We start from the raw sequence: 24,923 nt of genomic DNA on the forward strand, positions 1-24,923 counted from the left end.
CTATATAACATAAATAACATAAATAATTCGAATAGTTGTTATTTTGTTGCGATCAGGATGCTAAATAAATAATTATTATTTTATGCCATTTATCTATTTCTTTTGGCATTTATACACTTATTCGTTTGGGACAAAATTTTCTTGATTATTCAAACAAAGATTTTTTTTCTACTTACTAAACGTGTTGGAGATATCTTTGTATGTAATATGGAAGGAACGTAAATAATCTTTCAGCTACTCATATGCTACATCATGATTATGCCTCAAATTTGATTAATCAAAATGCAGTTAAAAATAATAATAGTAATTGACTAATGATGATAATTATACTCGGTTAGACTCAACATAGTTAAGTGAATTGATAGATCATATCTATCATCACTTGGTATAGACTTTTTCAGCCAAACTCTTCAGCACAAACCACTTAGAATTACATTTTTGAAACAATCTCTTCTTCTTATTGTGTAGTCATTTTGGATAATCCAATCTTGCCAAACTGTTCAAACCTCTACCAAATAAACATGATGTCTTAGTAGTGAAAGACAATTGAGAAGTTGGGCACACATATATTTCTGCCTCCTTGTTTCAACTATTTTATTTATATAAACTATAACATCCATATAAAATAATAAAATTGCAAAAAAATGAAAATCTAATAACAAAAGAGAATATTATAACACAGAAATTAAATTTTGAACAAGCTTTCTTCTGATCCTTATGTTTGGATACCACGTGATGAATCTCCCAATTTTCCTTGCATGTTTTCTTTGTTGTATTACATTGTCAACTTTCAGTATAATGGTTCTCTCAGGAAATTAGAACTGTCAATCTTCAACGATCTTAAGAACATCACCATGCAAATTTCTTCTCCAGTATTGATTATTAATGTCCATCTAATAACCCATATATATATATATATAATATATCCCCTAGTCTATATTTGAGAAGTGATTTTGACATGTATCATCACCATATTAATTTTGAAAGAAAAATGATGACATGACATACTAACATTGATGACATGGCTTGAAATAAATTATGACATGGATATTTACATTTAGTGTTGATTTATATTTAATATTTTTAAAAAATATAGTAATAACTTATAGATCATTATGACATATTTACATTTAATATTAATTTATATTTAAGGTAAGTTCTTAAAATATGGTAATAACTTATATATCATAATTAATATAATGATAAATAATAAATTAAATATAAATATAATAATAGTTAAAATTCGAAATATTATTTAGCTATATTTTTATAAGTATATAATTTTTATTACAAAAACAATTCTTCAAAATACTATTCATTTTTTTAAAAGAATAATTTTCGTTAAATAATGACATATGGACATTTACATTAATCGTTAATTTGTATTTTTAATAAGTTTTTAAAATATGGTAATAACTCATAGATCATCATTGATATAAAAATAAATAATATAATTTTATAATATAAATATAATATTATTTTGCAATTTTCAAAATTTAATTCTATTTTATAATTATTATTAGTGAAACAATTCTTCAAAATTATACAGTTTAAATGTAATTTTCTAATCCCAATACTGTTAGTTTATTTTTAATATCCATAAATTTTAGAAAATTATTTAGTTTCATGTTTTGATAATTATACACTTAACAAAATTTTCTCTTACATTTTAAAAAATTAATTTAATATATTTTAACAAAAAGATAAAATTAAAGAATATTTCAAAATTGTAATTTTAAATATATACATATATATTACTAAATACACATTTAATAAAAAATATTTTTTTAATCTTAAAGTTTTACATATGATTAAATTAAGATTATATATTGTAAACAAATAATAAAGTCAAAAATTATCAAAATTTGTATTTTAAAATAAATTTAAATTTTAAAACTTTTGTTTTTGCACATGGTGCAGGAAAACACCTAGTGTATATATATATATCGAATTTTAATCTCTGTAAATCTCAAATACTTTTGTGGTTGCATCACAGTTTGGCTTATGAATCCTAGATTGTTAAGAGTCCAATATACTGATCTTTTCAATGAAACGAAAAATGAGAATGTCCATCGTCTTCTAACTTATTGATTCCGAATCATTCTTTTCATGGTTGTTTCTATGACAGTTGTTTCCAAAGCAAAACGGTTAGTATAAATATCCTACCACTTAAATATGTGATCAAGGTCAATAGTTTATTTTCTTGTCGTCGATCATGGCCGCAAAGTCCACGCCAGAGATTACAACAACGAATTGAAAGGAGTAAAAAAATCAATTCGCTATAAGTAACTCCAAACTTATTCTCCATTGGAGAAAGAACAAACCCCATCAAAATTGTTTTGAAATAGAATCAGCAAAAGCTATTTCGGAGAGAGACTGATTAACACAAACGGACTGGCCATAATTATTCTATGGAGAAAAAATAATTTTAGGAATCGATCTTTTCTTTGGATCCTCTTCATTAAAAAAATATTTAGCCTTTCAAGGTCATGAAGAGAAAAGGAATCTTAAACAGAGAAAACATATATCTGGTGACAAAATCAACACTGCCAGTGAAAATTGCAGAGGAAAAGAAAGTTAAGATAATCGTCTTTATGATCGCCTTCTAATTGTCGCTTATCGGGAGCTTTTCTTCCACCGCATATTTTACCTCCTATGTAATCTAAACAACACAATTCGAAAAGTTGTATCTTTCAGTGCGGCTAGTATGCTAAAACCTAACATTTTCATGTTTTAAACTAATTATTCTCTTCTTTTCCCCCATTTTTAACACTCTTCTTTCCCCGTTTTATACTTTTAAATGAAATATTCTTAATTATTGTTTTTAATGCCATATCTTATTAATTAGTCAACTAAATCTATTTAAAATCCTTAGACTATATTGGATGAAATTAATCAGAATATCATTTTAACTAATTATCAGATATCGATTGAAACATTACATTGAAAAACACAAACATATTTCGAGAAGTTAAATATTTATCTATTGATCTCCAAATTTCATTCCACAACCAACTTAGAGTCACTGTTTAAATTTATTGCAGTGTTTTGAAACCGGACCGGCCGGTTGAACCAGTCCAACGGTGACTCGTTTAATAAGTCAAGTTTGTTCTGGCTCTAAAATCTGAATTTAAGAAAAAATGGAAAACTGGTCAAAAAAATAAAAACATATGATCCAGGTCAAATAAAAAATTGGATTCTTCAAAATCAAAACATAATTTATGATTTTAATTGCTTATAAGAGTTTTATGATAAAAAATTTAATAATTATTATTATTATTTTAGTTTTCACTTTTATTTCAGATTTTCTATATAAAGAAAGCTATAAGTCTCTTTCTCTTCTTATTTTTTTTTGTTTCTAACTTTTCCATATATATAAGATTTGAAATTTTACCATCAGGAAAAATATTCATGTTGACTTGAATGTTAATCTTCTCTACGTCAACAATTTAAACTCATTTAACATTCTTTTGGACTGGATTAGCTGGAAGCGCAGGCCTAGCTTTCTCTGGATTTTCCTTGAATATATATTATTTAAAATCTGTTTGACAAAAAAAAAGTTTGACAAAAAAAAAATATTATTTAAAATCTGGTTGACCGGTTCAACCGGTTAGTCAATCAACCAGTAGTTATACCGAGTTAATCTGCAGTCTAATTTTCAAAAATGATTTATTGGGTATCTTTTAATATTATGGTTATTTTGATATTTCTGTCATACCTAACTATTTGAACCTCCCTGTTAAAACCTCCTAACAAAAATATATTCTCTTAGTGATATTACTATTATCCAGAATTCAAAGAAAAATATAATCTCTAAATAATAAAATTGAGCCTTTGTTATTGAATACTTTTCCTCTTTTTGTCAATTTTTTATTAATTAGACCCAAAACAAAGGTAAATATGGATACACACGTGTTTTTTTCGTGGCTTCGTTGCTTTAAAATTGATGAAGAGAAGCCAAAAATCTTGCCAAGACCGTCGATCTCCAACTTTGAAATTGCTTGAATCCTCTTCTTCCTTCAGTCGACACCAATCACAAGATCTTTTTCTCAAAATGCTAGAGTTGAAATCGCAGAAAAGCTTCAGTCGAACTAGGAGAAAGACTGTGTTATAACAGCAGCCTATACGATAAAGTCAACTTTTATGAATTATGCACCAAATCCCAAAACATTGTCCAAAACTCAAATATTGACTATCTTAGGATATTTCACCCAAAACATGTAGCAAAGATTGATACCAACTCATAATCAAGAGCCAACTTTTGTAATCAAGAGATAATTGATATTCTAGATAAATAGTAGGAGACTCGATCAACATGAAAAAAACTAAACTTTACTAAAACTCAACTTCATAGGATTGATGCACATCAAAAAATCGTCAGAACAAAAATATAATTAGATGAACAAAAAATCTTATATATTAAAAGATAAGTCATGACTTCCTTTCATGTGTGATTTTTTAAAAATAATGGACCTTCTTTAGAAAATCATATTTCATTTATTTCTAACTAATATTTTGGCATCATTAAAATATTACATCTTATATACTCAACAAATATAACAACTTCACCTATAAAACTGTTTTAGTTTTATTTTTAATTATACCAAATTTATTGAAAAAAATCTAACAAAATCCTACTTAAAATTAAATATTTTGATATAATAATGCATCATTAATTTCGTAATTAACACCATAATATTATTCAAATCAGTTTTTTATTATAAAACAAAACTTAAAAATTTGTATGCTATTTTCATACAATTTCTAATCATAATCTATACTATATTAAGTAGAAGTACTATATGAACTAAATAGAAAAATTATATTAAATTAATAAATTAACTTATTTATTTTATAAAAATCTTTCATTTAAAATATCATTCACCATTAAAAGGTATTTAAATTCGTAAACCATGTATAAAATTTAATAAAATAATTATTCTCAATTGCTTAAACATAACAATATATTTACTTATAAAATCCTGATATATACTAAAACTATACATGCTAAAGTATATTTTTTAAACACAGCAAGAAAATATAATTTTTTTCTAAACAAATTTATATTCTACAGTATAACTAAATAAATTTTAAGAGACATTTTGTATGCAAATAGCAGAAATTAAAAATATATATTTTAAGGGGTTTATCTATTTGATTATTTCAGATTATAATTTATATAATTACAAAGTAAAATGTGTAAAATAAATCTTTATACGTTAATAACGTCAAATAAGAAAAGTTAAAGAATAAAATTATAGAACTACATTATAAATAACAACAAAATGTAAATCATATATTTAAATATGTACATATGTCGAAATTATATTTTATAATATTATATATTAAAACAATTCATGTGTGATTTTTTTAAATAGACTCTAACTAGAAATCAGTTATCATTCATTTATTATTAAAAATGTGTTTAATAATATATCAAGCCTAAATTAACCATCAACTTCTACAAAACTGGATCTCTTAACAAACCAATATTTTATTTCTTATCTTATATATTAAAATAGAAGTCATGATTTATTTCATTTGTGATATTTTAAAAAATAAATTAAAAATTGGTTTTATTATTAAACGCAAGTTCAATAGGACAAATATATTCTAAAAACAATATATAGATGATGATTTGAAATAATTAATTAATTTACAGTATGAAAAATATAAAATTATTGTATTTAAAAAATATATACATTTAAATAAATAAGTAACCTTAATAATATATACTAATTATATAAAATAAATATCCGCACGGTTATTCGGATCCGGATCTAGTTAACATCTAAAGCTTCAAATGGTAACCAATATCCATGTACTGCACCGTCGTGAACACTAACAATTTTTTTTACATAATTGTTTTTGTTACTATTAGTATTGCATCATAGTTGTTTTCTAGTTGTCCCGATGTTATTAGTTAGAAAAAAAAAAAATTGTCATTCTAAAATAAAAAAAAAAAAAAGATAAAAAGACTTTAAAAAAAATGGCACCGCCCCCTAGCCTTTTACCATTATATCATCATACCCTAGGCTCCCTAATACTCCTCCCCGAATCTACTTCTCTCTCTCTCTCTAGGATCTCTATCGCCGGTGGCTTGAGATGGCAAAGGATCAAGCAAGCCTTCTTCTTCAGAAACAGCTCAAAGGTCCCCTCCTTTTATCTTCCATTCGTCTCTAGGGTTTCTCTCCTTTCGCGTTTTCCTTTTATCGATCTAGGTTTCGATTGAATTGGGTTTGATTTCCCGATCGGGGGTCTCTACGAATTGAGCTGAATTTCGATTTGGGTTTAAGCTAAATTGTGGATTGGGGTTTGTTTGCAGATCTGTGCAAGAACCCGGTTGATGGTTTCTCTGCTGGTCTCGTTGATGAAAATAACGTTTTCCAGTGGAGCGTTTCGATTATGGGTCCTCCTGATACCTTGTAGTGAGTTTCTTTTTTTTTTTTTTTTAATTGTGTCATGAATCTTTGTTTTGTATTGGCTTGTGGCTGTTTCATTGTCTTGCTGTATTTGATTGGTTTCATTGTGACATGATGAATCTTTTGTTTTGCATTAACTTAGCTGTATTTGAACGGTTCTGTTGTGCTAATCTCTGTTTTTTCTTAAATTCTATTGAGTTGAACTTTGATCTGTAACTGCTTGCAGTGAAGGGGGCTTCTTTAATGCAATTATGACGTTTCCACCGGATTATCCTAATAATCCACCAACTGTCAAGTTCACCTCCGAGGTGTGGCATCCTAATGGTGCGTACTGCTTTTTCTGAAAAATAAAATAAAAAGTAACTCTCTTTTAGATTTGAGTCTTCTGATTGTTGATAACCTTTGGAACCGCAGTTTATTCCGATGGAAAAGTTTGCATATCGATTCTTCATCCTCCTGGTAACGATCCTAATGGATACGAGCTTGCCTCTGAACGTTGGAACCCTGTTCACACGGTAAACCAATTCATTTTCATTTTTCTTTTGCCCTATTTTAGCTTCAGTAAGTACACTTGTAGTTTCTGTTAAATACACGTTTGAATATGGGCTTGTTATTGATGTCTTTTCTCTGAACCTCCTCATCCATAGTGTTTTGAGCTAATGGGTTGTTGTTGTTGTGTATGTCGATTGCAGGTAGAGAGCATTGTGTTGAGTATCATATCGATGCTCTCGGGTCCCAACGACGAGTCACCGGCGAACGTGGAAGCAGCAAAGGAATGGAGAGACAACAGAGCAGAGTTTAGGAAGAAAGTGAGTCGCTGTGTGAGAAGATCGCAAGAGATGCTGTGATTCATCTCTCCTGCGTTTTTATGTATCTTAGAAATTAATTTCTATCCTAAGCTAAGAGAGAGAGAGAGAAGGTAAGAAGAAGCAGCAGATGAATCTGTGTGCTCATCAAAAGCTTTTCTTTTGGTTTTGGATTTGTCTTTAAGGGTTTGGAATATTGTGGTGGAATCAAATCTAAACCACCTTTTAGGATTATATTTTCACACTCGTTAATGGATTCCTTTTCATATTCCTCTTTTAATTTTGTTTTGATCTGATGATATCAACCCTCAAACTATATATTACTCTCTCGGTTCCTGAAATGTCTTAAAATGAATGTTGTTTCACAAAGATCATGGTGAATTGACCTTTTTTAAATAATTGTATTTTTAAAAATATTATTGGTTCAGGATTATATTGCGAGACAGAGGGGGTATAAAATATTTGCTTTAATGAATGTTTCGTAAGAAATGTCTAGTGTAATGTGATAACCAGAGGTTTCAACTATCTTCCGTCTTCCGAGATGCAGTCCCTCGACCTCAGCCACATTTGGTAAAATCGATCTGACCACTACACAAAAAGCTCTTTGCATTAATGATTTGGTACCGTTGCAACGTTTATCCTTCTTCATTAAATATTTTTCTTAAAAAGTGGTTTATGTCTTTAAATATGAACTATTTATAATTCAGTTAACTGATTTAGTTAGCTACTTAGCCCTAATAATACGTAATTGAGGGAAATTCACCTAAATAGAATATTTTCAAGTTTTTGTCCCAAAAAAAAACTCTATGGAGAAAAATGACCAAACATTTTATTTAATAGGTAAAAAAAAATTTATACCCTAAATATATAAATAAAAATGAATAAATAAAAAATTAAAAAAGCTTTCAGATTATATGTTTTCATATTCGAACTTTTTCTAATTTTTATTTTTTTGAAACTTTTTTTTCAAATATGTTTTTCAAATTTTCTTTTAGAAATTCGAAAATACTTTTTAAAATTATTCCTAAAATTTTCATTTTAAAAATTTTAATATTTATAAAATTTTAAATTTCAATCTCAATCTCTATCCTTAACTCTGAACCCTAATATCTAGATTAGTTAATCCAATAAATATAAGTGTATATTACCTCTCTAATGAAATATTCTGATCATTTTAATTATTAGATGCTATATTGTGACAAAAAAAAAATTTAGTGCTTATACTAGGGTATTTTCTATTTTTAAAGATGATTGCTACAATTCCACAAAATTACTAAGAGGTTGACTCGTAGTGGCTGTAAGTGTTTTTGGACAGCCATTTTTTTAAAGCAATTTTTTAAAGTAATCATGCTTTACATTTAAAATGTAAAGCTAGAGCAAAAACTTTATAAAATGAAATATGTTAGCTTTCAAAATCAATTTTCTATAATTTTTATTAAATATTTTGAAAATAATTCTACGGCAAAAAAGTTAAAACCAAAGTAAAAAATTCACCGTTTATTTTTTAAAGCAAAAAATCTAGGCACCAACCAATCATCCTTTAATTGTACCCGATGTAGGGATGACAATCAAGGACCTGGACCGCGGGTCTGGCCCGTAAAGACTTGTTGCAGGGTGGGATTGGGCCTCCATTTGATAATCCCGCAAAATTGCGGGCCTCGCGGGACGGGCACAAAGCGGAACGGGTTTCAAAGCGGGATGGGTTCAAAGGGGAACGGGCCGAAAGCGGGATGGGTTAAACCGCGGGATTTTGAAGACAATTCTAAGTCTCCATTTCTGCTTTCACCTGAGGGAGGGAGAGAGAGAGAGAGAAGAGAGAGAGAGAGAGAGAGAGAGAGAGAGGAGAGAGAGAGAGAGAGAGAGAGAGAGAGAGAGAGAGAGAGAGAGAGAGAGAGAGAGAGAGAGAGAGAGAGAGAGAGAGAGAGAGAGAGGAGAGAGAGAGGAGAGAGAGAGAGAGAGAGAGAGAGAGAGAGAGAGAGGAGAGAGAGAGAGAGAGAGAGAGAGAGAGAGAGAGAGAGAGAGAGAGAGAGGAGAGAGAGAGAGAGAGAGGAGAGAGAGAGAGAGAGAGAGAGAGAGAGAGAGAGAGAGAGAGAGAGAGGAGAGAGAGAAGAGAGAGAGAGAGAGAGAGGAGGAGAGAGAGGAGAGAGAGAGGGAGAGAGAGAGAGAGAGGAGAGAGAGGAGAGAGAGGAAGAGAGAGAGAGAGAGAGAGAGGGAGAGAGAGAGAGAGAGAGAGAGAGAATTAGACATTATGGAGTTTCGTTGATAGTGGTTTCAGGGTCGATGATGCTTCCGGTCTCCCAAGCGTGTCTGATCTGCACTGGTGGAGCTGCTTCAAGCCATCATAAATGATAATAAAAATATTTGTTGTATAAGCTTAATATATTGATCTTGTAAAAGTTTGCTCGATCATGTGCAAGCTGAAACTCAATTCTTGTCTATATTTATTTGTGCATGTAGAAACAAGTAATGTAATTTCGATGTCCCGCGGGACGGCCCGCGAAAACCTGTATATTTCGTGATACGGGATTGGGCAGCTAGTTTGAGGACCGCATTCTGTACGGGACAGGTCCGCCGTGTACCGCCAGAAACCAAACGTGCAGCAGTTCAGGACGGGACTGGACGGGAGAACCCAATTGCCATCCCTAATCTGATGGTGTCATGTTAGTTAATTAGTTAAGAAAATTATCAATATGAAATAACAATCTTTTTAATCGAACCACGAGCATTAAACCAAAACAATCAAGAAAGTGACGGTTGTACCAACCGGTTTATCGAGCTCTCTCTCTCTCTCTCTCTCTCTCTCTCTCAAAGCAAACCTCTTTAAACTCGCCGCGTTTCTCATGAGCCTTTGTCTTCTCTTCTTCATCACAGTTAACCACAACCCATCTCCTCTGATCTCCTCCTCCTCCGCCATGCGCTCGCCGCATGCCTTCCGCAACGGCGAATCTCCCTCCTCGCGTGACCTCACTCACTTCCACTCCACCGTCGCAGCTCAGAAGCTCCGTCGCTTCAACTCCCTGATCCTCCTCCTCCGCCTCGCCTCTTTCTCCTTCTCACTCGCCTCCGCCATCTTCACTCTCACCAATTCCCACGGCTCCGGTTCGCCTCACTGGTACGACTTCGACGCCTTCAGGTTCGGTTTCTCCTTTCTCCGCTTCTCAATTCCAAAGAAAAAAAAATCAAACGCGAATTTGGTAAACTGAGATCAGAAATCGCGTTTTGGTTAACAGATTCGCGTTCGTGGCAAACGCGATCGTGGCGTTATATTCGGTCTTCGAAATGGGGACTTGCGTTTGGGAGTTCTCCAGAGAAACTACGTTGTGGCCTGAAGCGTTTCAAGTCTGGTTCGACTTTGGCCATGACCAGGTGTGTGATTGATTAAAAATCACTTCTTTGAATGCAAACATGTTTCAATCATTGCGCTTCTAGTTGAGATCATTATTTTATTGTTTAGCTTGATTATTTTTAATTAACCCCATTTTTTTTTCTAAAACAAAAGAGACAACAAGACATAGGAGTTGAAACTTGAAAGTAAGCAAATACTAGTGTAAATAACTTGAGATTGCTTCCAATTTTCTAAAAAGGTTTAATTGATTTATCGCTTATAACTTTATAGTTTGAATTAACCCTAATTAAATAACAAAATCAAAAGAGACAAGACATGAAGTTGAATGTGAACAATACTTACCGTTGGTAATTCAGATTGCTTTCAATTTTCTAATTGAATTTAATTAATTTGTTGTTTAACTTTATATATTTATTTAACCCCAATTAAATATTTTCTCCGTTTTATGAAGAGTATCAACATTTCCACATAGATTATGATTGAAATATATTTATGTTGTTATTAATTACATATATTAACAAATAATATTTGAAATAAATAAAAATATTTATAAAACTAATACATTCTGTAATTAATAGTAAGTATAAAAAATTAGAATTTTTAAAAATAATATTTTTAATAGTAAGTATGAAAAAGAAAGAATAATTAAAATCAAAAAGACAAACAAGACATGAGTTTAAACTTTAAAGTGAGCAAAAATTACAGTGTAATGACTCCAGATTGCTTCAAAGAATTTAAGGAGATTAATTATTTATCTAAACTATTAAAAGTGAAGTACAAATAATTTTTTACCCTTAGTTTTTCACAATAATTACAAAGGATTGCCACTGGTCTTATTTTCATTAACCACATTAAATAATCAGCATTAAAACATAAATTAACTAAGAATGAAACAAAATCTCGAGCTTCCTGAAAATAAGCATGAAATATTTCTTTCCTTTTTTGAATAAATACATTAATTTCATTGCTTTTTATCCCACATATCGATTTATACAGAAATATATCAAACAAAATGTTAAATATACAAAAAAATCCAAGAAACTAAACCACATTATTTGTATGCTATTTTGTTGTTATCAGTCTATATCTCTAATCTACTACCAAATATGATAAACTATTAAAACTAAAAAGAACGGTTTTTCAATTACATAGAAGCACTTAAATTTCCTTTTCAAAACTAAAAAGAACGGTTTTCAAGAGTTCAATTTTTTTTAAAAAAAAATATCATAAAATTAATAATAATTCATAGAAAACTAATGCAAAAAATTAAAATTTGAAACATGGATAAAAGTATGTCAAGAAGAAAAAATTAGTGGCTTATGTTATTAATAAAAAATGGAAATCCATTATATCAATTTTAAAATATACAAAATGGACTAATCTAATTACCTAAAAACATTGTTTTGTCTAAAATAATCATTAAATAAAATTTAAATTTTATATACATATTTCAAATCAAAATAATAATTTAAAGTTGATTAATATCAAAAATTGATTTAAAATATGCATATATTCAAAATTTTGTTTTTACTAAAATATTTTCCAATAACCATTATTAAAAAATGTTTTCAGTATATATAAGAAAAATACATTGAAAAGATTAATTTCATATACCAACTTAAGTTATGGTTTTTACATTTTACATTAAACTTTAAGAATATAATATACATGATTATTTATAAGATGGTACATATAAAATAATATTAATTATATGATTATTTATATGATGGACCAATACAACTAATTATATGATGACATATATATGATACATAATAGTGACTAGGGATGGACGTTCAGGTATCCATTCGGGTTCGATTCAGGATCTGTTTGGATTTTGGGTTTCCGGGGTCAAAGATTTCACTTCAGCTCCATTCAGATATTTTTAAATTTTAGTTCGAATTATATTCGGATCTTTCCGGGTTTAGTTCGGGTTCGGATAACCCTTTTTAAAAAGAAAACATTATATATTTGAATTTCTGAAAATCTATAAATAAAATAATATATTGTATATAAATCGGAATAATTTATGTCAGAATACCTAAATTTAACATATAAATTGGTGTTGTTAAAAAAACATATAAATTGGTTTGATTTAGATTTTGGATCAAAACTCAGTATTTATTTTAAATATTTTTGGTGTTTTGAGTGTAATTCCACTATGTTAGATATTTATACTTGACTATTTTTATATATTTTGTAAGTATTCAAACCAACCTAAAAGTATCATATATATTCTGGATGTTTTTATATACATTAAAACTAAAAATAATTAATATATATATAAGTATACAAAATTTTTTTGGATACATTTTGATATCCAAAATATTTTGGTACGAATTGGTTATGGTTTCGGTTGTCTAAATATCAAAATTTTGAAATTTGGATATTTAATCAATTTTGGTTAGGGTTTGGTATTACTCTTTCGGATCGTGATCGGTTCGGTTCTTCAGATTTGAATTTTTATCCAGCTTTGATATTGACATAAAAAATAAATAGCAATATATTTTTGAAATATACACCCGCACGGGCGTGCGGGTCAAAATCTAGTTGTTCTTTATATTTTAAATTAACCCAATGAAATATTTAAGACAAAAGAGACAAGTCATGAAGTTGAGAGTGAGCAGCAACAGTTGTGTAATAACTTGAGATGTGCGTATTGGCAGGTGTTCTCTTACCTGTTGCTATCGGCAGGATCAGCTGCAGCAGCACTAGCTAGAACCATGAGGGGAGGTGACATGTGTACAGACAACAAAGCCTTCTGCTTGCAGTCAGATGTAGCCATTGGTTTAGGCTTTGCTGCTTTTCTGTTCCTCGCCTTCTCTTCTTGCTTCTCTGGTTTTAGAGTGGCTTGTTTCCTCATCACAGGCTCTCGTTTTCATCTTTAGTGTTTGATCCGTAAAAGAGAAACGCTCGTCACATTTGTTTATTGGAGTTCCTTAAGTTGCCATAAGGAACTTTACCAGCTTCTCCACTGTCCTTCAGCTACGACTAAAGTGGACTCACAGTTCTTCTTAAGAAGGCCAAGAGTAGGGGTTAAGGAGATTTCCTGAAGATAAATACAACAAACATTTTTAGAACTATATAACCAAAAGGCTAAGGCAGACTGAAGAGTTAGTTAAGAAACCTATCGTGTTGGCGAGATGTGCATTGACAATTTTAATAAACCCATCTTCAGAATAGTCCCCATCGTTTCCAAACTCCACCTCCCGAAGGAAGAAGTACCAAACAGCATCTGGACCAAATTTTTGAACCAACTCAAAAGGTTCTAGAGTATTCCCCAATTTTTTTCCCATATTCATTCCATCCTTTAGTTTGATAAACCATAGAAGCAATGATATCCTTCAGTAGGCAAGAACAATAACTCTTTGATTTAACCATCAACCAGGGAGAATATGCAAGTCCCTTTGTCAGAATCCATGGCCAGACAGCATCTTTGAAAGGTTCAGACCAGCAGACATTAGCATAGCAGGCCAATAGACGGCGTGATATCGCAGAATATCCTGCAGAGAAAAATGACCATGTGATTCTTATGTTTCCAGAAAGTTTCCAAGAAGTAATCAATTATAAGCAAACATTGAAGGTGAATCGGTTTAATATCACTAGATTTGGTAAACCTTCCCAATCAGATGTAATGAAGCAGGCCAGCCTAAGGAAACGGCAGTGTCTAGATTTTGTTGCTCATTGTCCTCTGTTATAGCTGATATGTAACTGTAATGAAAGATTAGAGAAATGAGATTATAGTTCAATCTCACAATTTGATACAAAAAAACGGTACTTGGTGAACTGGTAGAAACATTACATCAGCGTGTGAACACATTGATGAAGAACTAAATACTAACCATACATAATTCTCCAAGGAAAGGAAAATAAGTTTACCCCAATAGAGCGTCAAACCAAACATAACCGTCATCAGGAACAGGGATCCCCCAATCAACTAATGCTCGAGAAATCGAAAAATTCCTTAAGCTACTCTTTATCCAACTTTGCACATATAGAAAGAAGCCTACTAGAAAAAAGGATTAAAACAGAAAGAGCTAGTTTCCTCCTCTACATCAAATCCTTGTGCTACTGAATAATATCACCAAATGTCCGTAAGTATTATTTGGAGATTAACCTCATTTAGACGGTATGAAGGCTGCACAAAATGTGGATTCTGAGACAAAACTTCTTCAAGTTGTTTCTGATATCTTGACAGAGCAGAGTAGTTATCTTCCTTCCTTGCAACACATGGCATTTGATGAAACAACTGTTTTCAAACAGCTCTTTCTCATCCTACAGATTCCAAAAAAAAACAAAACTAAACCTATAAACTTGTCCCACAAACTACAAACCTATAAAACATGATAATGTTTTTTTTATTTCAAATAACAACCACTGTATTTTGATAAATTTAAATGGTAGTTTTCAAATATTTTATTACTATTTATTTTATTATATTAAAACAATGTATTGATTATTTTATAAGAACCTAAGAATACAGAAAAACCAAAATCTAAAAACTAAAACCAAAATCTGAAATCAAAAACAAAAATCTAAAAGTTAAAAACCAAAAACCAAAAACCAAAATCTAAAAACCAAAAACTAAAACTAAAAATTAATAGAAACAATCATCACCTGAAGCAAAATGTAAACCGGATCTTTATTGTCAACTGTAAACCGGCTCTTTAATTTTTTAATTATTTATGAGAAATTTTTTATACATACTAAATTATTCGTATTAGCAAGATTGCCCGCGGGACTACTGGTTGCAGGATGGATGTCGGTCAATAATCCAAAAAAATCAATAAGCGAATACGCGGATTGAGTCAATTTTAAGCAGGGCGAGTGCGAATCGACTAAATCTGAGTCGCGAATATCCATCCACCAATCCGCAAAATAAAAATTGTATAAATAAAAAAATTCGTAAAAAATAGAAAATATTTTTTAAAAAATTGTATAATTTTCAATATAAATATATAATTTATATTATTATAAAAATAATTAATTTATAATAAAATAATTACTTTATTAAATTTATCCGCAAATCTCAGCGGAACAGGTGCGGATATACAACTTGTTTTTTGCATGTTATGCAAATTGAAATTTTGAATAAAAAGATTTGCAGATTGGCGAGCAGCTGTGAACCCAGCCCTAACCATGGTAGACAATTTCAAACCTACCTTGAGCAAGGTATTCTCGCAAGTTTATTTGTCATCACAAGAACATAGACGTAGATCATTCTCAAACGCCTAAACGTAGGTAGATTTGCTCACGTCCTCAACCTCCTCCACCATAACTTCATCCACTCCACTTAACAAATGATAATTTTATATACATTTAGACAACCACGTTAGAACAACTAAACACAAATAGTACTCTCTTTGAAAATGTGCCCTTTACATTTGGTGCGTTACATAAAGATCTCAACCAGACCCTAGCAAAAAAGAAAAAAAAAAACAAATTTGGCTGGTTACATATAAAAGATAGAAAATGTAGATGGATGTACTTGAACTCAGCATCACAAACATATAAATACTAATCATAAACCATCTACACTCCTAAAGATTTTTGTTCAAAACAAAGCCGAACTGTTACATAACCTAGGACCAGAAGCAAATGCTTCTTTGGACAGGCCGCTACTGTCTACAACATATGCATACACTCAAATATCATATGATTATATATATATATATATATATATATATACATGTGATATGAAATATACTGATATCATAGCTTTACAATATCCAAAACGTAAAATAGATCGAGGTGACGAGGTCTCGTTTTGATAATGTATCACTTTAGAAAGAAAGAAAAGTATATCTGTGGAGCCACTCCAATTGCTGCTGCGAAAACATGCTTTTAATGGATGCACTCATTCACATGTCGTGTGTGAGACATTTGGTACCATCATTACTAGCTTCATCATCAAATCTTTATTTCCTTTTCATTGTTTTACTGAAACAATATTAGTGTCATACAAAATTTTCTAAATCACTCTTTTATGTCTCTCTCCATATATAATTACTAAAGACGCTTCAACTTACGGCGAAGCCGCGCGTAGTCTGAATGTTGATTTAATTCACGTAGAAAACAAAATGCTGCAAACTTTTCACTATAACTTTGATTACGATTGAAATATATTTGACGTTAAAGTTACGTTTTTCCTGGATGGTACAAGCCAATTTTTGATGAAAAATATAAAAGGAGGATTGTGACTAGTCTTGCATGTACTTAATGCGTTTTCATACCTTACTAGAACGGGATCGAGACTTCACCTAAATGCATTACTAAGCAACCTACCAAACAAAACCTTCTTTGAAAAGAAACATACCCATTTAAAACATAACTTAAACTAACTTGATGTTCTTACTTATTATACAAGCATTATGCATCTATGGTGAATTAATTTTAGGTATGTGATCTTACGATAAAGTTTGATATAAAAATGTTGGGGTGAACACTTGTTGTATATATACTACGTTTTTCAGACATTCATCATTAGGCAGTTAGTATGTAGATTAAGACTAAAACTGTTATGCTAGCTAAGTCTTAATCAGCTATAGATCGCAATGCTCATCTCTTCAAATGTTTTCACTTTAAGCTATTCGGTTTAGTAGATGATTTTTCAAAACATAATCTAGTGGCAAAGATACCATAATGAAACACCAATCAGTGTTGGTCTTGTTCATAAGAAAACATAGCAGTTACTAAAAAGTAAAATATTAGAGTAAATTATTACTATTGACTATTTATGGATCAACTTAACTAGTTCTCTCGTTGACTACGGATGCTTAGCTACTTAATTATTTTCGGTTTTACTTGACCGAGCTTAGCTCAAACTGTACAAATTTGAGTGAAGAAAAAAGAAACTGCACAAATCGCATTTATTGCAATTGATGTCTAAACAAACTTTCCAATTAAAGAGACTGGGACCTGTCTCATAAGTCATAACGCTGAAATAAATAATATTACAAAATCAAGAAACAACATAATTCAGAATATTAAAATAACAAAAGAAAAGAAAGAAAGAGAGACAGGCTTAATCAAAAGCACCAACCAAAGTTACCAACTACATCACAGACAAAAACCAAAGAGAAGAGAAGAAAGAAAGAAACAACAATGGCCATGGAAGAGAAAAACAAGAAAATCAAGAAGATCAAGAAGATCAAGAAGAAGAAAGATACCAAATCCTCGCCGGACATCTCCTTCAAACCTTCCTCCGCCGTCAAAGGCCTCAAATTCGGCGGCCAGGTAATCGTCAAATCATTCACAATCCGGCGAGCAAGAACACTCGAGCTCCTCAAACTCCTCTCCCTCCCTTCTTCATCATCACCATCTCCGCCGCTTCTTTCCATGGCGGCGTATCTTCCGACCAACTTCACAATCTTAGCTCACCAAGCATGGCACACGCTCACCCTCGGGCTAGGAACGAGGAAGTCCAAAGTGATAGTCTTCGTGTTCGAAACGGAGGCGATGAAGACGGCGGTCACGGCGGCGGAGGGAGGACTCTGGCCGTCGGAGATTCCGCTCGGTGAAGTGAACAAGAAGATGATCAGAAAGTTAAAGAGCTGGGAGATGGCGAGGTTCAAGTTCAGGAAAGGGTGCATCACGTTCTACGTATACGCTGTGAGAAACGCCGGAGGCGAGGGGTTTGCGGCGGCGGAAGACTTAAAGGTAATCTTACAGGCGGTGGTGGCTTTGAAAGACTTCATGGATCATACGGCGATGCTTGTAATGCCCCACCAGAAAGCTATTAATTACGCTTCTTGCCCTCCTTTTGCTATGGCTCACTAGAGTGGCCATCTTTTTTTTTTCTTTTTTTTTTCCTTTTTACTCATATAAAAATAGTTCCGTTTATTTTTATTTTTTGTGGTAAAGTTTGATTCATTGTTCACTACAAAAAAAGAGTTGAGTTAAATCACTTAAATTGAATCACAAAACTAAGTGATTTTATTTTAAATTACTTATTTACAAATGATACTAATATAAATAATCTAACATCAGTTAAATTAAATGATGTTATATTAATTGATTTGGCATCAGTTAAACAAAGTGATATGATTTTTGTATCACTTGAACCTAAACGATACGATTATATTTATTTATATCAATTAAATAATTGATGTAATGATTTTTTTGTTAACATCACTTAGTAAATTGATATAATATTTACATCAATAAGAAACTGACGCTAACAAAAAAAATTCTCACTGCATTTTCTTTTGACATCAGTTTAATTAAAATGATGTTATTTTATTTAAATTTGCATCACTTAAAACCTTTTTCTGATACAAAACTTGAAAAAACCTTGATAATAAAAGCTCTTTTCAAAAAAAAAATAAAGAACCTAGATAATAAAAAAACGTGATGCAGTTGAGATCTAGTGGGTTTAATATTTTTCTCTTATGGCTGCAATTTAATTGGATTTTGTTTTAACTGTTTCATCTAAAAAAAGCATATTCTTTTTAATCAAAACCTAGATCCTATTTAGCAGTTCCTCTCTTCTCTAATGCTTGAACTTTCTTAACAGTTTAATTGTTCTATCTGTTTCTTTTATACGAGCCAAGAGATAGAAGCCAGTCGTGAAGTGAACCATTATTTTCTTATATGATGATGACCACGAATTTGGTTGGAAATCTGAGAAGGTATTATTTATTTTTTCTTTCCCATTCTTCTGTTTTTTTTTCTTTCTAAATGAAGTTATGATTTACAGCCTTATGTTTATGACTTAACGATCTTTCTTTGCTGTACTCATTTTTTCTTGCCTTGTAATTGTTTCAGATTTTACTAAAGAGATGATTATCAATCTTATTTTATATCTCCGGAGCAAGAGACTTGATCGTATGATTACATAATTTGTCATTGAGTACCAAAGGCATGAATCATTGAAAGAGGAAACTAGTTCTAGTCTAGTGATGACGGATTCTCCAATCTTATTAACATCACTCAAACGATTATATGCTACTAATGGAGATCGAAGATGAAAAAGAGATGAAGATGACAAAATGTCGATTGAAGAACTCATGTGGGGAATTCACTTAGCTTCTCTTTGTTCATTTTTTCTGAGATTTTTTTTGTAAAGCTTTTATTTTATTTTTTCCTTTCTCATACCTGTGTGTACAAACAAATTATAAATGGAAAAATATTTTGTTTAATTTATTTTCATAAATAAATTTATTTGATACGAAAATCTAATTAAATTATTTAAATTTCATAAGAATATTTTAAATTGTTATTTAAAATTAGATAATTATTAAAATCACTTTTTAAAATGATATTAATTTGTTTCAGTTATTAATAAATGATATAAATAATTGAAATCAGTTATTTCAACCGATACAACTACTAACATCATTTAAATAAATTGATGTAAATGTTAATATCATTTCTGTGTAATTGATACATTTTGACATCATTTATAGTAAATGATACAAATATTTATTATTTTTGCATCAATTATTAATAAACTGATACAAATTATTTGCATCACCACTTTCAGAGTCATTTAGTTAAGTGATACAAACTTTATTTACATCATTTATAAATAATGCAAAAATATAAAATAAATGATGCTAAACAACAGTTTTTTTGTAGTGGTTTTATGAAAAATACTTTTAAATAACAATAAATAAAGTCTTTTTCAGAAATAACACACACAAGAAAATCACCAAAATAATATTCACTAAAAATAAAATAAAAATATTTATATTGTTTAGAGTTTAAGGTTTAGTATTTAGTGATGAGATTAAAAATTAAAATTTAGGATGGAGATAATTTAATGTTTTATTGATTAGTAATTTTGAGATTTTTTCTTTAAATAATATCTTCTATTACAAATATTATTTAACATTGCTCTTTTTTTATCTCTGTTATCATTTTAATGATAGTGGCTTTTGTAGTATTTTGCACTTTTGGTACTAGTTTGGAGGTGTCGATGTTATGTGGTCTAGTTATCCAAAACAAGTGTCGCAATGTGTTTATTTCTACATCATGATTCATGACAAGTCAAGTATGTCTTGAATGAGATCAAAACTCATCAATACGTATATTGTTTTATACTCTGTTCTAAAACGCGGCGCCGAGGGCCGCGTAGTCGCCGGAAAGTCGCGAGGCGGGACGGAGCCGCCGGGATTAGGTGGTAATCGGCCAAAAAATCGGGTGTTGTGAAAAAATTTCATTTTTCTTCATTTAAACTCCACAAATCGAATAATATTTCATAGATGTATCAGTAGTTAGTACAGATCTAGCAAAAGAATGAAAAAAATCACTGTAAAAACGAAAGAAAAAAGGTAGCCGCCATGTTTTTAGGGTTTGAGGTCGTGATCTAAAGGAAGAAGATGAAAGCTAAATATCATTTTTACCCTTCATTAAAGGATAGTTGAAAAAATGACAAAAATTAGGCATAGGAGATTCGAACCCAGCCCCACTCTGGGCAATTTAATAACGATGGCCACTGGGCCACTTCTGATTCTCTGTAAATAAATTAAGTTATCTAGTATATATACGTATAAATTAAATAAAGTTTAAAAATTCCGCCCCGCGTAATTTCCGATTAATCCCCGATTTTCTCGTTAGGCGCTAGGCCCAACCCGACCGCCCGACTAACGCCTAACGAGTTCTTGAACAGGGGTTTTATATATTTGACCGACAAAATGTTATTAATTCTAAATCAGCATTGTCAATATCACGCTATGTTAACAATGCAATGTCACCATCGTAGAATATCATTGCCAGTGCGATGTTAGCCAACTTTTATAATTGCATTTTGCTCATGTTTGAGAAAACAAGTGACCGAGGAATAACAACATTTATATTTTTTTTCTGTTGAGCATTGGTTTGTTTAAAAATAGTGAACAAACCAATGGTTACCTTACTAATTAGAGCCATAATTCAAGTAGCTAATCATTTTTTTCTTTGTTTAACGAACCGGTAAAGAGTTACAAAACAATGAAAAGAAAGGTTACAAGATATCTTTTTGAACCCTACTACACAAAGCATATAGATTATATAATCTATTGCGAACCATAGATGAAGCAGACGGTTGATCAAAGAGTGCGACTGATCACTAATCATAGGATATACACATATTTCGAATCATAATTTAGAAGAATATGTTATTGTGAAACTTTCTTTTATTTCTATAGTTTAGAGAAAATATATACAGTATTAGAGCATGTGCAACGGTAGTAACTTAGGAATCCTTAGCAGGAAAAATATATTAAATTATTATGTTTTTAGGTTTCTGTGCCACAATTGATCTGTTAAAGTCCGTAAATAAGGACCAATTTATATGCAGTTACGTCACTGTTTGCGGGCCCCATTACACGTGGTGGTCCACGATAGATTAGTTTTTTTTTAATTCAGACGAAAAAAAAAATATATATTCCAAAAAGTGTACTTTGGTTATCGAGCCTGTTGATCCTGGATTATGGGTGCTCTTAGAAACAAAATTGTACAACAAAAATTAGAAGAGACTAAAAATCGACATTTGATTTTGGGTTCTAACTAATATAATTTCATAAAAATTGAGTTAGAAAAAGTGATACCTTACGATTCCCAACCTCATTGACAGCCCACTAGTAGTGATCCTCGATGACACTCGTGGTCATTGGTGAGGTAATTCTAATCAAACTGATCAAGAATGTTTACAAATTCATACATTATAATGATTAATGAACTACACTTTGAAATTTTGTATATTAAAAATTCTATTATGGGGACTGCGTAATTACATTGTACGGATCTGAAAATATAGATCTAAAATTGAGAGTGGATTCACGTATATAGATGTTACCCCTACCTACCAAAGGATGATTTGTCGAGGAATCGGAACCAAGGAGAATTTTGGCAGACACAATTATGCAGTACGCTCTAACGTTAATATTTCTTTATAGGTTGATGGACCATCTAAATCAAACATAAAGATCACAAGACACCGAAATCAACGCGCTCAAGGGTATGTCAAAAGCAAGTATCATTAGAAGTTAACTTTTATTTACTCAAATAAAAGAAATTGACACCAAAAATAGAATGAATATAGAAACCTTAAATTATAAGAACAACACATGAACCATTATTATGTTAGGGTCTTTCCAAACAAATGCTATATAGAGAAATCTCTTAAGAGACTTCACTTAGTACCTACAAGCACCATTGCTTGGGTTGTTCCCTACCACGACACCAGTTCCGCTGAAATTACACGCCCCATCAGTGCGACCGTTTTTCTGGAAATAAGCGTTCATCACAAACGACGCGTGCGTCCTCATGCTGTTCGGGTTAAAGCAAGAACCACCAGCTTGGATCGGTCTACAATCAACACCTCCCTGACTACACACCCAATCAATATTTCCTTGTAACTGCGCATCACTGGCTCCCAACTTGGCCACACACCATTTACCACCGCCAGTACTAGGAGCAGGCAATGCTGGTGCTGGCCGGCCGCCACCACCTTGCCCGTTTCTTAGGAGACCAACGTCGTAAACCGGGGAGAAATCTGAATGGAAAAGCCCCCAGTTTCGCTCCGCGGTTGGACCGGGCTTGCCTTCTTCATTAAACAAACCGAATAGGTAAGTCTCAAACCGTCTATTAGGCATGAGAGGTGTTCCTTGTCGTTGTGAACGTTTGATAATGTTGCGGTTGAACCAAGCCGCGTTTTCAAGAGAGCACCAAGGTGCGTCACAGGCAGATGGCCAGCCAGTCTCACCGACGACAATGTTAACATCACCGTAGCCAAGAGCTTTCATGGCTGAGTAAGTCGAGTCCAAGAGAGCATCGTACATGTTTGTGTAGATTTTGTGGGTGAACGGGTCACGGACCGCTTTGTACGGTGAACGGAAGATGGCGAAGTTGATGTTTTTGGGGTCGAAACCGAAGTAAGGGTAAGGGTTGATCATGAAAGGAGACCTGGTTCGGCGATGGTAAGCTAGGATTGGAGCCAATACGCCTTTGTCCCAACCAGGTCTAAATCGACCGGTACTTGGTGCACCGTTCAGGTCATAGGCTATGATGTTAAGTGCATGTGCGGTTGTGACCTGAATCCAATTGCACAAAAAAAAGTACATTAGATTAAATGATTACTTATCAGTCAGTAACAAGTTACATACGTATATATGATGTAATGAAAGAACTTGATGTTATCAACTCAACATGTCCTAATGCACTTAAAAAAAACATGTCCTAATGTAAAGACAACCTTGGACGGTGAGACAACACGTGGGATTAGTCTATATGGAATACGGTAGGAAATTGAAAAATTATCATTTGCTGACTTTTCAAAAAAATAAAGTTACGTAAACAAAAACACTTCGTCACTTTTTCTTGAAAAGTCAGCAAATGATAATTAGATATCTGTACGTACGCAAAAATACTTCGTCACTTCCAATATCAATTTTTTTTTGTTTTAAAAAACAATATCAAAATTTAAACAGATATCTTCAAAGTTTAATTATAAAGATCATCATAAATTTAGCAAATTAACTGAAATTAGTATGCTAATGACATTGAACTATATTCAATTGATTTGTTTACAAAAATAGAAATAAAACTGACCTTAACATCTCTGACACCAGCACGAACCAAAGCTTTGTTAAGATTCCTCATCGCCGGCAAAAGGTTCGAGATCATGTTATTATCTCCAGTGAGCAGAATCTCATTTCCGACGGAGATATACTTGATCTTCGTCTGAGGATGAAACGGCAATATATTAGCCGAGACCCATCGACGAGCTCGCCTTCCGTTAGCTAACGCCGGGATATCACCGTTAGGGACGGTGACGACGACGGAGATTCCGGTACCGGCGAAGGCACGGAGGATGTTGGGATCCACGTTGAAGATCTTGACGCTGTCGATAGAAGTCTGAGTCTTGAGGAAGTTCGCCACCTCAGTAGGTGGTGGGAGGTTTCCAAGAGTGCCGTAGTTGACGCCTATGGCAGAGATCACGGCCGGGAGGGCGAGAAATACGGCGGCGGAGAGGAGGAGGAGGAGAGATATTGACGGTGGCGCTTTGGCCATTTTTACTATTTTCGGAAAATGGGAAAATCAAACGATTCAAAGTGGAACCCGTGAATCGTTTGAGTTATTTTTTTTTTCTAATGACGAGAGAGTTGATGATTATTGAGAGGCTATATATAAGAGAAAATAATAGATAAATAGTTATGACCATTTGTATAGACGTATACGTCTGGTATTAGTGTATATGTATATTTTTAGTAAAGACCAGCCTGATTTTCTTGAAAAGGAAAAATTATCTGTTGTCTTTTTAGTTAATTTGGCTAAGTATAGTTTTTTATCTTGTCATCTTTTGTGCTGTTAATACTAAAATTATCTAAATGTAATCCAAATTTTAAGCTTGTTTTATTGTTTATCTAA

The 24,923-nt window shown here is 31.9% G+C and overlaps 4 protein-coding genes across 4 annotated transcripts; 3 read left to right on the forward strand and 1 right to left on the reverse strand.

Annotated features, from left to right (window-relative positions):
• Positions 1 to 6,006: 6,006 nt before the first annotated feature.
• Positions 6,007 to 7,496, forward strand: LOC108848702 (ubiquitin-conjugating enzyme E2 14). Its single transcript, XM_018622132.2, has 5 exons — positions 6,007 to 6,151; positions 6,326 to 6,428; positions 6,649 to 6,746; positions 6,837 to 6,937; positions 7,115 to 7,496. The coding sequence occupies exons 1-5, from the start codon at positions 6,106 to 6,108 to the stop codon at positions 7,268 to 7,270; spliced, it is 504 nt and encodes a 167-aa protein (XP_018477634.1). The 5' UTR covers positions 6,007 to 6,105; the 3' UTR covers positions 7,271 to 7,496.
• Positions 7,497 to 9,933: 2,437 nt separating this feature from the next.
• LOC130511502 (CASP-like protein 4C1) lies at positions 9,934 to 13,536 on the forward strand. The gene is made up of 3 exons (XM_057008556.1): positions 9,934 to 10,361; positions 10,459 to 10,594; positions 13,238 to 13,536. The coding sequence occupies exons 1-3, from the start codon at positions 10,069 to 10,071 to the stop codon at positions 13,457 to 13,459; spliced, it is 651 nt and encodes a 216-aa protein (XP_056864536.1). The 5' UTR covers positions 9,934 to 10,068; the 3' UTR covers positions 13,460 to 13,536.
• A 3,977-nt stretch (positions 13,537 to 17,513) lies between these two features.
• LOC130511019 (uncharacterized) lies at positions 17,514 to 19,707 on the forward strand. The gene is made up of 2 exons (XM_057007797.1): positions 17,514 to 19,201; positions 19,338 to 19,707. The coding sequence occupies exon 1, from the start codon at positions 17,676 to 17,678 to the stop codon at positions 18,348 to 18,350; it is 675 nt and encodes a 224-aa protein (XP_056863777.1). The 5' UTR covers positions 17,514 to 17,675; the 3' UTR covers positions 18,351 to 19,201; positions 19,338 to 19,707.
• Positions 19,708 to 22,530: 2,823 nt separating this feature from the next.
• Positions 22,531 to 24,662, reverse strand: LOC108849814 (glucan endo-1,3-beta-glucosidase). Its single transcript, XM_018623418.2, has 2 exons — positions 24,105 to 24,662; positions 22,531 to 23,587 (listed from the first exon to the last, which is right to left on the reverse strand). Exons 1-2 carry the CDS (start codon positions 24,564 to 24,566, stop codon positions 22,691 to 22,693), a joined length of 1,359 nt encoding a protein of 452 aa, XP_018478920.1. The 5' UTR covers positions 24,567 to 24,662; the 3' UTR covers positions 22,531 to 22,690.
• Between the last annotated feature and the right edge of the window lie 261 nt (positions 24,663 to 24,923).

The sequence above is a fragment of the Raphanus sativus genome, chromosome 4 (genome assembly GCF_000801105.2).
Source record: "Raphanus sativus cultivar WK10039 chromosome 4, ASM80110v3, whole genome shotgun sequence".
NCBI classification, from domain to species: Eukaryota; Viridiplantae; Streptophyta; class Magnoliopsida; order Brassicales; family Brassicaceae; genus Raphanus; species Raphanus sativus.

What these genes read in the sequence shown, in the direction of transcription:
- LOC130511502 (XM_057008556.1), top strand. Translation starts at nt 10,069, where the DNA reads ATGAGCCTTTGTCTTCTCTTCTTCATCACAGTTAACCACAACCCATCT. An exon ending in TACGACTTCGACGCCTTCAG is followed by an intron (nt 10,362 to 10,458) that starts GTTCGGTTTCTC and finishes TTTGGTTAACAG; the next exon opens with ATTCGCGTTCGTGGCAAACG. An exon ending in TCGACTTTGGCCATGACCAG is followed by an intron (nt 10,595 to 13,237) that starts GTGTGTGATTGA and finishes GCGTATTGGCAG; the next exon opens with GTGTTCTCTTACCTGTTGCT.
- LOC108849814 (XM_018623418.2), bottom strand. Translation starts at nt 24,566, where the DNA reads ATGGCCAAAGCGCCACCGTCAATATCTCTCCTCCTCCTCCTCTCCGCC. An exon ending in CTGGTGTCAGAGATGTTAAG is followed by an intron (nt 23,588 to 24,104) that starts GTCAGTTTTATT and finishes AATTGGATTCAG; the next exon opens with GTCACAACCGCACATGCACT.
- LOC108848702 (XM_018622132.2), top strand. Translation starts at nt 6,106, where the DNA reads ATGGCAAAGGATCAAGCAAGCCTTCTTCTTCAGAAACAGCTCAAAG. An exon ending in TCTTCAGAAACAGCTCAAAG is followed by an intron (nt 6,152 to 6,325) that starts GTCCCCTCCTTT and finishes GTTTGTTTGCAG; the next exon opens with ATCTGTGCAAGAACCCGGTT. An exon ending in CGAGGTGTGGCATCCTAATG is followed by an intron (nt 6,747 to 6,836) that starts GTGCGTACTGCT and finishes TTGGAACCGCAG; the next exon opens with TTTATTCCGATGGAAAAGTT.
- LOC130511019 (XM_057007797.1), top strand. Translation starts at nt 17,676, where the DNA reads ATGGCCATGGAAGAGAAAAACAAGAAAATCAAGAAGATCAAGAAGATC.